At 45.1% G+C, this 17,543-nt stretch overlaps 1 protein-coding gene across 2 annotated transcripts in view; it reads right to left on the bottom strand.

Annotated features, from left to right (window-relative positions):
* The window catches only part of Rel (REL proto-oncogene, NF-kB subunit), a 30,166-nt gene extending 27,330 nt beyond the window's left edge, over window positions 1-2,836 (bottom strand). For both annotated transcript variants that reach the window (XM_028876380.2, XM_028876378.2), the window contains exon 1: window positions 2,413-2,836. In XM_028876380.2, coding sequence (XP_028732213.1) covers window positions 2,413-2,422 — 10 coding nt within the window. In that variant the 5' untranslated portion in view covers window positions 2,423-2,836. The remainder of the gene's footprint in view (window positions 1-2,412) is intronic.
* Between the last annotated feature and the right edge of the window lie 14,707 nt (window positions 2,837-17,543).

Below are 17,543 nucleotides of genomic sequence, written 5' to 3'. Positions count from 1 at the left end.
TCCTAACGTCCAGCTCCACTACTAACGTGTAAGCGTATCTCAGTTACAGTCACTTTTGTTAGGGGAGAAAAAGGTTATCTTGAAATTCACATACAAAAAGTTGGTGAGTAGTCTGGTCTACAAAAATAAATCCTTCCTGTACTTCCTGTTCTGTGATCCAACAGAATCATACAAAAGAAAAAATGTGACGACACACAAACTTTCTAAAATTTAAAAAAACATTTCATCAAAGATGAAATTAGTAACCACAGTATGCGCCACACAAGCTAACTGTGCCCCCCACTTTGTTCTTTTATGAAATAATGAAAATTTTAAATATGTACATAAAGCATCTAAAAGTAAATAGAAAAGAATCACAAGAATAATGACTTTGTCTACTACAATTAATCATCTCAAAGGCTAGATAGAATCAAAGCACGGTATTTTTAAAGGTCAATGAAAACGGCTGAATGGCTAGCTAAGAAGTCATAATTTGTTAATTTACCTGAACAAGTTAGAATCATCATATAAAATCCTGTCTACTTGTGACATTTATATAATTCTGCTTACGAGATTGTGATCTATGATACTTTTACATTATAAGCACCACCTATTCAATTACACAAACCTATTTACATATGACATCCGGAGAGAAATGAACAAACGATCTTAAATGCTTGGTAATCAATAAGAATACTTTTTGAGGTTTCAATGCCATATTACAAAAAGAGTCTAAATTAGTGATAAATTGAGCAAATTTTGTTGCTCTTAACTTACTATTCCAAATGGAATGGAGCTTTTTTAAAAATGTATTTCACATTTTTTCTCTATTTGGTCTTTATACCTGATAACGTAGCCAGACTCCTTTAAACTATATTTTTGCCTAGAAGTTTCAAATAACTGAATTACAAGTTAAATGACATGATGTATTTTAAATAGTCTCATTTAGTGCAACCCTTGATTTTTAAAAAAAAAAAAAAGCAAGAAGATAATGACACTACAACTTACAGATTTATTTTCTTTTGTTTGTTGGTTTTTTCCTGACAGTACTGAGAATTGAACTCGGCTTCACAGAAGCTGAGAAAGTCCACTACCACAAGCTACAACACGAGCACAACTTTTAAATTCTTGCCATTTCTTTAAAAATTCCCCCTTTTACTTTTGGGAATCACTTTTATAACAGCACAAATTATGTGTCCTTAGACAAATTTCAATTGTATTGCATTTTCAAATCATAGCTGTCCTACAGTACTTTATGTAATAAATCATTTTTCTCTTGAAAAAACGTCAAGCATTACGTTCATGTACTATATTAACAGAATCTTGCTGAGTAGACAAGGGCAGAGATGTTTTATTTAACATAGCTTGCCGCTCTACAACTTTCATACAAAAACGCCTTCTTTGTACTTTTAATCTGAACATGAGTTAAATTTACGAATTTACAAGTTTACCTGAAAGTCTCGGTTCATTTAAATGGGTAAAGAGAAAGTTGAAATATTTTAAACTACACTTGTTTTCTCATGAAAACCACAGACAAACTGAAATCAAGTGTCATGTGAAACACCCCAGTTTCCTTTACGGCCTACAGCAGGAGCGATGGCATTGTTCTGCTCAACTCTTAAAGAGTTCATTAAGCTTTCTACTTCCTCTTCTGTGCCAGACGTCGGCCGCCGCCTTCTCCTCAGTGACCCCCGGGGTCACTGGGAAGATTGGGGTCAGCATCCCGCTCGACCGAAGTTCCCACGGCCAGGAGAGCGCCCACCGCCACCGCCCGGGGCTGCTTCAGCTGCAGGGCTGCCACTCTAGGCTCGGTCCCCTGACCTGGAACCCGTTTCTGATAGAAACATTTGCAGTAGGTGATCATATTTCCATCCCCACTAGTGATTCGAAAGCACCATCAAAACACTCGTCTCGCCCTCTTGCTGCCAACACAATGTTGGTGCAGGGTTGGGAGTCGAGGAGGTCGACGTCTCTACAGGGCACACTAGACCAGAAATGCCGTCAGCTCGCCGAGGGTTTGGAAAGCGGGTGTTTTCGCTTGGAACGGGTTCAAACGCCAGCGAGGGTTTACAGCCACGCCACGCCGTACAACTGTCAGCCCGGGAGCGACGAGCTACCGGCTGGGCTGGACTTAAAAAGGAAAGCTCGCCCGGGGTGCGGAGGTTCCTCTTTCTGTCCGGGCGCGGGTCTTTACCGCGGCGGCCCTCCGCCCCACCTCGCCCAGCTCCCCTCCGGTCGGGAGGTTCGGAGGAGATCGGGTTACAGGGCGCCGCCGCTTTGATGTCGCACGCACACCCCGAAGCGGACAACTTCTTAAACGGCTGACAATCTGCCAGCCCAGACGACTTGAAAGGCGGAACGCCCCAACTCCAAACCGGGCCCCCGACAGCGCCTTCCCGGGGCCCGCCCGCAGGTGCTCACCCCGGTACTCACCCGAGGCCATGGCTCGGCTCCGCCGCCGCCGCCGCCGCCGCCGCTCCCAGCGTCCGGCCAGAGGCTGCAAGCCAGTCAGTCGGTCGGTCGGTGGGTCAGTCCGTCAGCCAGCCAGCCACTCAGACAGTCAGTCCTGGGTCAGTCCGTCCGTCAGCCAGCCAGGCAGCCAGTCATCAGTCAGTCAGTCCGTCAGCCAACTAGTCAGCCAACTAGTCAGCCCGCCGGGCAGCCAGTCAGGAGCAGCCTCTGCGGCGGGGACCCGAGTCTCCGGACCACCCCCGGGCCTCCTCTTCTTTCCCGGCCCCCTCTGGGTTTGCGGCTCACACCTTCCCACCCCTTAATCCTCACGCCGGGTCACTAGTGTCCTGGCTCGCCCCGCCAGGATGCCGCGGCAGGGGCAGGGGGCGGGACGGACCGCCCCGCGGAACGGGGATTTCCCGCTGCTGGCGTCACTCGCGCCGCCGCCCACCCGGGGCGGGGCCTCGCGGCGGGCGGGCGGGGCCTCGCGGCGGCGGGGCGGGGGGGCGGGCCTCGCGGCGGGCGGGCGGGGCCTCGCGGCGGGCGGGCGGGGCCTCCGGCGGGCGGGCGGGGCCTCGCGGCGGGCGGGCGGGGCCTCCCGGCGGGCGCGCGCGCGCTCCCCGCTCCCTCCCGGAGCTCCGGCGGCCTGCGCGCTCGCGCGGGGAGCTCCCGGGGTGTGGGGGCGCGCGGCGACGGGGGCGCGCCCGAGAAGCCGCCGGCCCCGGAGAAATCCCCCTCCCCCGCTGTCCCTCGCAGCGCGGCTGTAAGCGGAGGGGCGTGCCCGTGACGTCGCGCGGCCGAGCGGCCGGAGGCGGGCCGGGCGGGGCAGCAGCGGGCGCTCTCCTTGGCCGCCCGAGGCCCGCCCGGGGTTTTCGGACGGTGCTTCCCCCTCTTCCCGATTTCGCACATGCAAATCTCCGCCCCCGCGCCCGAGCGCGGCCGGCCGGCCGGGTGCCCCGGGAGGAAGTGCGGAAGCGCCGGCGCCCGCGTTCGGCTGGATTTGCATACGGGGACCCCCGCAGTCTGATTTTCCCTCTAGATCGACCTTGCGTCTTTTACGAACCAAACGTTCTCAGCCCCGCCGGGCTGCGCGGCCAGGCCGCTGCTCCAGTCCGTGTACGTGAAGATTTGACCGAGATACCCACGACCTGAGGCCCGGGCCGAACTGGTCGTGCGTTGACGGGTCTGGCGGAATCTTGCTTTGCCTCAGTTGCTCCTGGCACCTGTTCTCTTGGTCTGTGATGTGTTACCATCTTCATTGTGTACACGAGTTGATGGAGGAGGTTTGGAGGAGTAGCTTGTCGGTACTTGTCGTGCTAAGGAAAGGCACGATTTAAGATTACTCAGTCCAAACCGGGTGGCGGCGGCGCACGTCTTTAATCCCAGCACTCAGGAGGCAGAGGCAGGTGAATCTCTGTGAGTTCGAGGCCAGCCTGGTCTACAGAGCGAGATCCAGGACAGGCTCCAAAGCTACACAGAGAAACCTTGTCTCGAAAAAACTTACAAAAAACAAAACAAAACAACAGATTACCCAGTCCAGTACACTCAAGAGAGCCTGAGGCAGGTGGATTGTCTCAACAAAAAAAATAACCCAGGGTTATCTGGCTCTGCCTCCTGCTTTCTCCAGTCACTTACTGACTAAAACAAGTATGGAGGGGAAATAAAAAAAGGCATCCTGAAGACTGATCAGATGGGCTAGGGGGTAACTGCGCTTGCCACCAAGCCTGACAACCTGAGTTAGATCCACGGGAGGAAGAGAACCAACTTCCTCTGACCTCATTTGTCCTCTGACCTCCACATGTGCCAGAGCGCGTGTGCTTGGAAGGATGCTGGAAAAGATAGTTAAAATATATGCCATCCTGTCATTAAAAAAAAAAAAAAGTCATCGTGTCATACAAATACCCCAAAGTGAAGGACGCTCTTAAGGAAATAATTAAAATCCGTCAATTCAAAAGTGTCTTCACAAAAGGTATAAATAGTAGTTGTTTTCTTTGGTTAAACACAATCATAGACAAACCACAAGGACAAAACAACAACAGAAAAAGCGATTTGTAGGGTGGATTATGTCCAGCACCCCAGAGGCCAAGGCTGGAGAATCATAACTTTGAAGTTAGGATAAGCTGCAAAACATGGCTTCGTGGTGCATGTGAACAGCACACACACACACACACACACACACACACACACACACACACCCTTCAGCCTGCAATGTAGCCAGATCCATACAATATTGTTTCTACTTGTCTAATTGTTTTTATCCAAAGACAAAGTAAATAGGAAGCTACATCTTGAAGCAAAGAGAGGTTTAAGTTCTCATGGAGATTTTTAGGCCTTGTGCTGGGCAGGAGGTGGTGTTACTCTGATAAAGCTGTTAGTTATTGGAGTTTATAGAGAGCAGCATGTGGTAGTTTGAGCGTGGAGTGTCACAGGTCTGTAATCCCAGCACACAGGGAGGTGGAGGTTGGAGAAGAGGTTCAAGGTCATACTCTACTATATAACGAATTTACAAAGCCAGCCTGGGCTATGGGAGAGCCTGTCTCAAAAAACAAACATCCAGGAATGTTTCTGTTACTTTATTTCTATAAAGAAAATAAGGCGGCTGGAGTAATAGAAATTGTCTGGGTTCTCTAGAAGGGATACTCTGTGGAAGTGATATTTGAACTATTGGACAATCCTTTTTCGCCGGAACTCACTCTGTAGCCCAGGCTGGCCTCGAACTCACAGAGATCCGCCTGGCTCTGCCTCCCGAGTGCTGGGATCAAAGGCGTGTGCCGCCGCCACCGCCACCACCGCCCGGCTATAGGACGGTCTTAACCATGCAGTTGGTGTGTGCGTACATTTTGGATTTTACCCTGGCTGCTGCGTTAAACTGTTAGCTGCGCTGCCGCTGTGCTGGTGCGGTGACGGGGATGAGACCTTGCTTTGCGATAGTGTCAGATATTTGATGTCAGGGCCAGCTGGCAAAATTGAAACAGCTGAGGACTTTTTTAAATTAAAAAAAAAATTACTCATTTTACGTGCCAACCACAGATCCCCCTCTCATCCTTCCTCCCGCTCCCCCCCTCCCCCCACCCCACTCCCTATTCCCTCCTCCAAAAGGGTAAGTCCTCACACGGGGGACAGCAAAGCCTCAGCTGAGGATTTTTTTAATGAACTCAATTTTGGTAAAATAGTGGTAATTAAACTGGGTGGAATAGCACTTTTCAGTAATCCCAGGACTGGGCAGGCTGATGCCAGAGGATCTGAAGTTCAAGGCTAGCCTAGGTGATATTAGGAGACTCTGTCTCAATCAAATGGATATTAAAAAATGGAGGTCACTTGTGACTTGAGAACTGTGCTATAAAAATGGTGATCATGAAGCTGAATTGAAGCAGGCTGAAGAGACTGATGGATGTGGTAGGTACAGACGTTTGGAAGTGTCGAAGAAAACAGAAATGGCGTACTAGCTGGTGCAGGGTGTGGATTTATATGCTCAGGGCTGTCACTAACAACCTCAATCTCAGCAAGTTAGTGCAAAGGCCCCTGTGAGCTGACTGGCTGTCCTCCTGACCCAGGTGCCTTCCCTATTGCAGTACCAATATAGAGGAGAACAGGCTGGGCCTGCTCTGACTTACTTTGTGATATGGAATATCACCTTTCAGGCTATCCCTAGCTACCGCAGTTACTTTTCTATGGCAGTCACAAAATACATGAATGGTCAAGGTAATTTATAAAAGAAAGCATTTAATTTGAGGGCTCATGGTTCCAGAGGGTTAGAGTCCATGACCATCATGGTGGGGAACATGAAAGGCATGGTACCAGAGCAGCAGCTGAGAGCTTACATCTTGAGACAACAACTATGAGGTAGAGAGAGAGGAAGAGCCAACTGGGAATAGTGTGGACTTTTGAAACATCAAAGCCCACCCCCGGTGACACACCTCCTAATCCTTCCCAAATAGTTTCATCAACTGTGAACCAAGTTAAAATATATGAGCCTATCGGGGCCATTCCCATTCAAACCACCACACTAGCCTTAAACTGATCCATTTTACAAAGCAACAGCCATGACCCGAGTGACTCCATTTTGAGTATAAGAGCCAAGAGAGAATGAGTCTAACATCTTGCTTCTACAAGTAAACAACTATTAGCTGCCCGTACGCCAGGAGACACAGACCAAGAGCTAAATATAGCTAATGGTAACCAGAAGTGCCCCACACATGAACTTAAAAATCATGTTGCATGTAATCAACCCCCTTACCTGGGACTATAAAAAAAGGAGCCCCCCAAGACCAAACGTGACAGGCATGCTAACTGTCACCAGTTACCTGTCAGAATCCTCGTCTGGGATGATTGCTCTATCAAGGACTGCGTTTGCCTCTGTACCAGTCTCCAGCTTAAGCAGAGCCTCCTGCAGGTGACACTCAGCTCACATCAAACTGACCCTGTCACTTGGACTGGCATTTGACGTTTCTGCACCTGAACAGCTCTGTGTTTGAACAGCTGGATGCCTGCAGTTTTTCAGACTTCTTGCCTAATCTCCTGCAGATTATTCCTTGTGCCTGTGTATGCTTTCCATCAGGAAAGCCGCTGAACTCTGGGGCTTCTTTTACCCTTTCTTAGACATTGTTTAACCTGTTACATATATGCATGGATACACACACATACATGTATGTATTGTGTGAACTGACCTGAGAGTTAATGCTAATAACTAAGATTAAAATAAAAGAAAGTCTGGTCTCCAATGGGCAACTGGAGACTACTTGGGAAACCGTAATCAACAAAACTGATGTAAGCTGTGAATTTATTTTTACTTAATACATCCCAGCATTATAGATAGACACAAACGTGTCCATGTTTCTGACATACATGGCCATAATGGGGAAATTCCAAGGAGTCTATTTGATAATCAAAGGAATTTATTTGGGATTAACTCACAACAAGCATACAGGAGTTGGTTGAATCCAGGAGAGGCGGAGTGAGGTCCAATGCAGTTCTCTGGAGAACTCTGCCTTGATCCGCAGCACCAGCATCCAGCATCCAAGACCATGAGGTGGTCAAGAGAGCAAGCGTGTACTCATCCCAGGTCTTAAGTGGTCCCCCCATTGGCCGCGCCCGGGGGCGGGGGGGGGGGGAGGCAGGTACCTAGCAGTTACCTGCTGCCTACTAATGGTGGTGCTTCAGGGTAAAGCACAGATGCCATAACAAATGCCCATAACAAATAAGTGACACCTTTAAGGCTGCCTTGCCAGGGGAGAGCAGAAGATCACAAGTGAAAGATTTATGTGGGCCGGGCACAGTCTGCCTTCCTATTACTGTGCACTAGGGCAGTCCACACTGCCATAGTTTCCAGAGAAACAGAAATTGGTATGGAAAAGTGAGAACCAATGCTGGCTCATAGCTATAATCCTAACACCTGGGAGAGTGAAGCAGGAGGATGGTTATGAGTCTGAGGTCAGTCTGTGCTCCAGAGTAACACGGAAGGAGGAGAGGAGGCGAACAAACAAGATCTCAGTGAGTGCTGGCGGTCCCTGGCGGGGAGGTTTTCATCCCAGGAGACAGTCACTGCAGTGTAAGGATGGACTAGGCGGTGAGGGAGGTTGGTGATGACGGGTGGAGCTTTAGAGCCCAAGTGGGGTAGAGCAGGCAGACCTGTGCTGTCACGAGGAAGGAACTGAGTTGCCTTTGCTAGAAAGCATTGACTTCTCACTTGGTTCTACAAGGCTTTAGACCTGGTCCTCACCCTTCTTAATGCTGTGACCCTTTAATACAGCTCCTCATGCTGTGGTGATCCCCAACCATAACATTATTTTTGTTGCTACTTCACTTGATATTAGCCAAAAGGCTGAGAAGCGATCATTGTTACTTCATAACTGTAATTTTGCTACTGTTATGAATTCGTAATGTAAATATCTGGCATGCTGACCCCAAGGGGGTCGTGACCTACAGGTTGAGAACCACTGCTTTGAACATAGGATAAAGGATTGGTGTCTTATGTTTGGTTGGGGTCTGTATCCTTTACTCTGGCTGAAGGCACAAGGATAAGTCCCTCAGGAGTGCTGCAATTACAGACTTGCACTACCAGACCTGGCCTTTATGTGGGTTCTTGGGGGGGGCTGAACTCAGCCCCTCATGCTCGCTCAGCAAGCACTTTACTCACTGAGATGTCTCTCCAGCCTGGGAGCCATGTTTGACTCACCTGTCACCTCCAGCCTACCCTACAACCTCCATTCACCATACGCTCTATTGTGATGATTTTTTTTTTATCCTTCTGTTGCTATGGATTGCACTTAATGGAGGAATGTTCAGTCTTTTGACATTGTTATGTATGATACATTGTCACCTACAAAGGTCATACCTGAGAACATCATAGTTAAGTTGCAAAGACAAAAACTTGCAAAAAAAAATCTCATACTGTTTTAAGTGTTCATGATTTTGTGTTTGGTTGTACCATAGTTATCCTGGGGCACATATGCCCTTGGACTTCAGGTTAGACCCATCTGGAAACATGCTAAGCCTGCCACTGAGCTATGACAGTAGCCCTCTTCTTCATTTTGACCGCCACTGTCATTGGGAAGTCTTGTGATGTCTCATCTGAACAACTGGAATGTTCTAAGTATTTTCACTTCTGTCCTCTTTAAAAACCAAGTCAAATCTATTGCTGCCTGAGTCACCTGTGTGAATGCACATCAGGTCATACCACGTTTGTGATTTAAGATGTCCTTGGGTCCAAGCTCCTCCGTAATCTAGCCACTACCTCCTTCCTCAGCCTCACATCTTGTATTTTACACCTTTTTGAAATGCTTTATGGCCCCTAAGATGTATAAACAAGGCTGTTTCTTATTTATCTGCTTTTGTTCTTCTCCCTTTACCTAGAACACTCTGTACTGGAGACATGCCATGTTTATGCATTGAAAATTTCAGTATTGCCAAGTAATCACTTCCTAGCTGTGACCCCTCCACACACTCATTGTTTTCAGCAAAGTCTGCACTATAGTTCTGAACCTATGGCAGTCTATAATTTATTGTATTCTGAAACTTGGTTATAATAACATCTCTTCAGTTTGATGGCAGCGATGTCTTTTGGCCTTTTAACAAAAATCTTACTGAACAATTTTACTTTTTATTCTTTTGATATCTTATCTGGAGTCATAGACCCAGAAGACATCTATTTGCTACTTAGATTTGTCAGTGTCTTGAATTATGAATTCTCCACTGCTGTGTTATTAAGAATTAGGAGCACACACACACACACACACACACCACACACACACACACACACACACACACACACACACACACACCCACACACACTTTAATCCCAGCACTTGGGAGACAGAGGCAGGCAGATCTCTGTGAGTCTGAGGCCAGCCTGGTCTACATAGCAAGTTCCAGACCAGCCAGAGCTACATGGTGAGACTCTGGCAAAAGTATTATTTTATATGTTTAAGGCATGTTCATTAGTTCAAAAACATTTCCCCTCCACCTTATCAGGGCAGTGCCCATTGTTCAATAACAAATGCATCTGATATGCCTTTTACTTACCTGAAGTGAAATCTATCTTAAATATATTCTTTTGAATAAGTCAAGGTAATGCTCTAACGGCAGTATGAAGGCGGAATAAACAGAAATTAATTAAAAAAATAACATTGAGTCACGCATGGTGGCTGACATCAGTAATTCCGTCATTTAGGAGGCTGAGGCAGCAGCATTGCCAAGAGTTTGAGCCTGGTCAGCTACCTTCGGATGCCCTGTCTCAACACAAATAAATAACAAGTAAAGCCACTTTTGATGCAATTGCAGCCAACACTAGTATGTTATATTGGATTTGCAATAGTCACACCTTAAAATCTTTCTGAAATGTTTGAATTTCTGGGAAACTCTCTCTCTCTCTCTCTCTCTCTATATATATATATATATATATATATATGTATGTATATATGTATATATATGTATGTATATGTATATATATATGTATATGTATGTGTACACACACACACACACACACACACACACACACACACACACACACACATATATTTTAAAGCAGAGTTTCGTGTAGTCCAGGCTGGCCTCAAACTCATTAAGTATCAGAAAGCTACCTTTAACTCCTGATCTTCCTGCCTCCACCTTTCAAAGAGTGGAATTTCAGGTATGTGCCACCATATTTAGATAAAGTCATTCTTAAAAATCAAACATTCCGGAGACCCTGGCAATAAAAGTAGCTACCACAGTTAGTTAATCTTTCATTCTATTGGGCATGATAAATTTAATTCAGTAGTTATATACATCTCGATTGGCTTTGAAAATTATAATTTTATAAACTCAAATTCCAGTTGCTTTTGGGATACTATCTTACAAGGACTCCAATGTACAGTATGGCTCGTTAAGGAAGGGAATGGCTCAGTTGCCTTTAGCCTATTGGCTATGGGCGAGATAGGACCTCTGTGGGTCTTTTCTGTATAGAACACACAGATTGCAAGCCCAGTGCCACTTCAAGATCTTTGGCAGCAATTAACTATGCAGCTCACACATGATTGAGCCTGTATGATAATGAATATTCAAAGACGGGTAATGCCTGGGGGACACTCACCAACCTAAGACAGAACGCCTATGTGGCCTGGGCAGGCGTCTCCATGATGGGTAAGGTGACCTGCTGATGTCCCACACAACCCAAGTCAGAAGCTCATTTTTTAATAAAAGGGGGACCTGTAGGTCCCTGGCCCCTGTTTTGGGTAACTGTTGCCTTGCTTGTGGACCTTGACCTTGATATCCTCCCTGTGCTAATTCCCTGCCAGGTTCCACCATCCTGCATGCTTAAGGGAAGTTCCTTGTCTGTGTATCCTGAATAATGGGCATTAACAGCTCAGATGCAAGATTGTAAAACATCAGTAGCGAACTTCTGCCCTCCGGGGTCCTCCCATTCTGCTGTAAGCCTGTATTTAAAACCTCCTACCCACTTCAAGAAATGACATTTGACATTTAAAATTATATATATATATATATATATATATATATATATATATATACATATATATATACATATATATATTATATTTAAAATTATATATATATATGAATGAATACTACAAATGTAATCTATGAATACCACAAATGTGATTAATATCATGAGTGTAAGTAATGAATATCATGAGTGTAATTTAAAAAATAAAAAATAAAAAAGAGAGAAAAAAACAACAACAAAAAAAAATCAAACATTCCAGTACAATCCAATCCAAATATATACTAACTTGACTCTTAGATGCTGAGGGATGATATTAGAAAGATATTAAAAGTCCTGTTTCTGTTATATTTCTACAAAGACAATAAACCTCATCCATACATTTAAAATATCACAATTTATAAAACACAAGAATCTCAAATCTAAGACAAACAATTTCAGGCTGCAGACATTGGCCTGGCATGGTGTGACAGTGTGAGTTAGTGAAATTTGTACATGTGTGTTCCAGGTACAAGGCTGCCATGAGATCGTATGAGCCAATGCTGGTGAGTACCTCCAGATACATATCACTGGTCTTCATGAGTTTTGTTTTGGATTAATTTTAGGCAGTTGCAAGTTCAGAAACTTTTTACTGTTGCCAAATTTATGTGACCCATACCTTCAGTTATATGGGACTGAGACCCACAGTTCAAGTTGTGTGCAGAGAAATGTGACAAGCTCTTAACCAGGGCGTGGTGTGGTGGAAGCCGTGTCTGAGGTAGCAGGAAAAGCTACTCAGAAGCCAGTGCAGTGAAACAAAGTGACACTCCACCAGCCAGAAGATGAAGTCAAAATCAAATGGAAGGAAAAGAGTTAAGGAAGATTCTAAGGAGAAGTCCACCTTGGTGACCAAATGGATTTAGAGATTTAGGGAGTAGGAACTGAAGAGAAGTCCAAGGATTCTAATCTGCCATACTCTGGGTGCAGCAGAAAAATGGAAATATGTGTGATCAGTTAAAAAAATTATAATTCAGAGGGTGGCCTCACCCAAATCCTGCCATCTGGTTTGTCTGTAATTTCTCCTGTCCAACAAGGAGGGCGTAGACAAGGATTGTAACATAAACTGTAGGGGAGGGACAATCCCGAAGGTAAGACAGCCCTGAGGAAGCTTCCCCACTCACCTATGTTAAAGGAAGTGAAACATTGGGTCAGTAAAGTCCCAGAGAAATGAAATCTGAGTACATGAGAACTCCTAAAGGCAGTCACAAGCCACCCAGAAACTTCTCTCTTTTCAGTCTGATGACTATACTAGGTAAGTCCTAGAGGGTTAAGACAGTTTTGTGTATACAGCACTGCTTGCAAGTATGGCACAGGGTGGTAACATGATTTCTGTAACAGGAATAACATCTGAGGTTTCTGAAACATGAGATCCAGTCATTTTATTTTTGAGAATTGGTAGTAATAAAGTCAAATGATGTCTCTGATATCTGTTGATAGAAATAACTCCACAACATTTACTCACGAGTCTTTCCCGCTCTCCACTCCCTGCACAGAGTCTTGGTACATAACTAGCCTTGAACTGTGGCCCAAGCTGACCTTGAACTCGTGGTGCAGCATGTGCCACTATGCCTGAATACCTCTCTGTTCAGTCCAGCTCTTACAAGTGAGGACACATGCCATGCCTTAGGTGCTTTGTCATTATCTACTCTGTTGGTTGCAGAACGGAAGCTGTAAGTCTCAGGTACCAGCCGATGAAGTTATTGGCTTTTGGGTTGGTAGAAGCTAGGGGTCTGCTAAAGATGCATTTTAAAGTTTTTGACAGTTGCAAGGATATTAGGTTGGACACAGGTGTGGGAAATGAATTAATGTATCTTTTTAAGAAGACTAAAATAGCCCAAGATAATTTGGCCATTTTTTGGTAACATTCTAACTGGACATTGTTACTAAATTCAGTCTTTGCATGGTAGAATTTTTTTGTTTTGTTTTGTTTTTGTTTTTCAAGACAGAGTTTCTCTGTGTAGTTTTGGTGCCTGTCCTGGAACTCACTCTGTAGCCCAGGCTGGACTCGAACTCACAGAGATTCGCCTAGTTCTGCCTCCCAAGTGCTGGGATTAAAGGCGTGCGCCACCGCCGCCTGGGCCTTCAGGGTAGAATTTTTAACACAAGTGTAACTTTTCTTTTTCTATGGGACCTCCAGTTTACAGGGAAAAGAAGGTTTATAATTTCTGAGAGCACAGAAAGCTGATGCGTTAGCAGAGCGGGTTTGGAAGCATCGAGGAAGGGTTTCTGGGCATATACATATGTGTCTCATTAGAGGGATGGCTGTTTCTTCCATCTTCTTAACATGGTTCAGGGTGTCATGTTTTTTTAAGGGTTCATTTGTGCTTTGTATTGTAGATGTAACCAACCGTCTTATTAAATAAGAAACACAGAAACAATGTAAAAGAGAAAGCCCAGAGGTCAGAGCTCAGAGCTAAAATCTCACCCTTCCTCCTGCAGTGTCCCAGCTTCCCGAAAGAGAGAGCTATTTCCTGTCTGTAAGTCGCTTTTCCAGTCATTCTGCCTTCTAATTGGTTGTAAACCCAAACACGTGACTGCCTCATCACTGTCTGAATGTACAGCCCCCTAGGTCTTAAAGGCATATGTCTCCAATGCTGACTGTATCCCTGAACACACAGAGATCTATGGGATTAAAGGCGTGTGCCACCACCGCCACACTCTGTCTATGGCTCTAATAGCTCTGACCCCCGGGCAACTTTATTTATTAACATACAATCAAAATCACATTTCAGTACAATTAGAATACCACCACATTGTATATGTGTGTACCTGATTGTATGTCTGTGCATCACATGCATGCAGGTGACTTCGGAGACCGGAAGAGGGTATTAGGTCCCCTAGAACTGGAGCTGCTGGTGGTTGTGTGGGTGCTGGAACCAAACCTGGGTCCTCTGAAGAGCAGTAAGCACTCTTAACTGTTAAGCCATCTCTCAGGCCTCAGTGTCATGTCTCTTGGAGTTTCTAGAACAGGTAACTTAAAAAATCATGAATGTAGTGTGTACTTTTTATTTTTTCCACATGGTATTTTATGTTTTACACTTGCTGCTGTACTACAGAGAGTTTATACTGAGCTCTAAAAGGGAAGTACTCTAAAAGAGAGTGGCTGTTCTAGGAGACAGAGAATATTCTGCGGCTGGAATGTCCTCTCAGATCAAAGGTTTTGAATGACCATGGAGTGAGAAGATTGGAAGAATGGAAAATCATGAACTGGAGGTTGAGCTTTCTAAATTGTTGGCTAAAAATGAAAGACTTGTATTTAGATATCTAATATGACTGAAATTGAAGACAAGTATAATTTTCACCTAACAATAAAAATCTATTTTTTTCATATTCCAGATAGTATTTTCATTTTCACAGTAAACATACTTATTTATTAGAGCCAATGTTTCATTGTATTTCAGACTGGCCTCAAAGTCTTAATCCTCCTGCCTCCTCCTACCTGCCCTCCCAAGCACTGGGAATACTCATGTGTAGCACCGTGCTTACATAGACCTTTAGTGTTATTTAGTGCTTGCTTGAAGTAATAGTGTAATTGATAAGTATACCTTTATATCCCTAGATTTACTTAATGAAATGAATACATTTTTATCTTAGTCACATTAATTTTGTAAGTGGTCTGGGATTATGAACATATAAGTGAAAATCAAACAATAATTGTGTGTTGAATCAGTCCATGATTAAGTACGCACTACACACCGAACATTGTGTAAGCATGAAGAGAAATCATGTCCCAGCATTAGGTGTCTTACTTTCTAGTGGGATTATGAATATGTCATTCCCACTAAGATGGTTAGTCCTGGAATGGACACAAGGCAGTGGAGCAGAGTGTGTTTTATTTAGCACAGAGTTTCTTCACTCTGTCACACAGCATATGACACTTTGTCATGTAGGTCTCGTTTGTGCTTAGTCTCTCTAAGTTCGTCATGAACACAGTTTCTAGAGGCTGTGGCTCCAGATCATCGAGCTGCTGCTTGCAATACACACCATTGCATTTCTTCTAGTACGCTCACGTCCCATCTATCTCGTGAGTGCCCTTTAATACCAGAGCTCTCAAACACTTCTGTAGCCATAGAATGCTCCACATGGTTCACTCATGCTGGAGAAAATGGGCGGTACTGACGGCGTATAACTCCATTTTTTCCAGGATCCGCCTCTAGTGAAGACACAGTTGATCCCCGAGGGGAAGCTCACCTTTTCAGCCTTGTTGGGTGTGGACTGGGGGAGTAAGACTGGAACCAGCACAGCTAGGAGGGGAGGGCTGTAATGGTAGCGGCGGGAAGAGACCAGAAACTTCTGGGTTTCTTTGAGAAATTTATTGACTGTGGTGCTATTTGGTGATCTAGGATTCCGGGAGAGGAGGAACCCGGCCTTTTTATCGGAATAAGTCCAGACATTGGAAGACGCTTGTCTACCCATCCATTCTCTGCCTCCTTTCTAACAGACCTAGCTTTTGTTTGGGTAGTTCATCCCACTGCAGTTACCATATGCTAGGCCTATTGTTGATCTGGAGGCTGGGTGGTTTAGGAATGGACAGAAAGTAAATTCTAATGAATGTAACATGAAGAGACTTTTAAAATGTAGTTGTTTTATTCATTCATTGAGAATTTTGTTCATGCAGACCATGTCTTTTGATCATATTGACCTCTCACTCCTTCCAGATCATTCCCCAACCCCACCCAACCTCATGACTTAAAAAATCACCAGGTTCACTTTGTGCTGCCCAAATGCTCACGGCTGTGAGGCCATCTACTGGCGTATGGAATGTGGTCAAACTACCAAGGGCCACACTTTTAGAGAAAATGGATTCCTCCTCCCCCAGAAGCTCTCAGCTCTCAGTAGCTCCTCAGCTAGGGGTGGGGGGCTCATGAGGCTCCTCCCAAAAAATGGACTGTTAACTGAATTGGTTTTGTGCAGGTCTTATAGGCAAGCCCAGCTGCTGAGTTCATGAGTATAGTGACCCTCCATGTCCAGAAGACACTGTTTTGCTCCAGCCCTTCTTGATCTTTGGTCCATACAGTATTTCTGTCCCCTCTTCCAAGACCATCCCTGAGCATCTGCGAAAAGGGTGTGATATAGATGTCCTGTCTGCAACCCAGCACCATGAGGGTAAATTTGACATGGAACTCTGGAATAGGGTTTTTTTTTCATGGTTTAAATGTATTCCCCCCAATTCATGTGCTGAAAACCTAATCTCCAATGTGACAATACTAAGACTTGACTGGATCTAGAGTCACCTAAGAGGCCAACCTCTGAGCATGTCTGTGAGGGAGTTTCTATAATAGATCGGGCTAATTGGGATAAGAGGATGTACCCTGATTTGAGATGAGAAGACAGACCCTGAGTAGCTCCATTCTATGGGCTGGGATCCCAGATTGAATAAAACCACAAAGTGAAAGCAAGCAGAGCAGCAGCCTTTGTCTGGCTCTGCTTCCTGACTCCAGATGCTGTGACCAGCTGCCCTGATACACTCACTGCCATGACAGACCTTAACCCCCACCTACTGGCCGAGGTAGGCCTTCCAGTCCTTCAGTTGCTTTTTCCAGTTATTCTGTACACAATGAAAACAATGCAGGTTGAGGTCTTCAAAGGTGATTATGCCATGAGGTAAAGCTCTCAGGGATGGGTTGGAGCCCTTTGGGAAGGGCTGGAGTGCTAAGGGGTTTGTTCTTTTGGGCTCTTGCCATTCTGCCTTCTGCCCGTAATGATGCAGCAACATGGTCCTCCACAGAGGCCAGTCTCCAGCACTGGGAGAAAACAATGTCTTTTTTTTTTTTTTTTTTTTTTTTAATTTCCTATCCTCAGACATTATGTTATTATAGCATAGACTAAGAGGTTAGTTTTTTTCTCATAAAAAATGACACCAAGTAGTTCGTTGGACGTTACTGTATCTGGTATGACAGACTGTAAAAGCCATCTTAAGATCACTAGCTAAATATAAAACCAACATGCTTGAGACTTCAGAGCAGAAAAAAATCTGGGAAGAATCTGTTTTTTTAAATAATTTTTATTTCATGTGCATTCATGTTTTTCCTGAATGTATGTCTGCATGAAGGTCTCAAATCCCTTTAAAACTGGAGTTACATGCAATTATGCCATGCCATGTGTGTGCTGGGAATTGAACCCGGGTCCTCTGGAA

This window comes from Peromyscus leucopus, chromosome 10 (genome assembly GCF_004664715.2).
Source record: "Peromyscus leucopus breed LL Stock chromosome 10, UCI_PerLeu_2.1, whole genome shotgun sequence".
Lineage (NCBI taxonomy): Eukaryota > Metazoa > Chordata > Mammalia > Rodentia > Cricetidae > Peromyscus > Peromyscus leucopus.
Note: the sequence above shows the minus strand (reverse complement) of the source record. Positions and strands in the feature narration are given on the sequence as shown.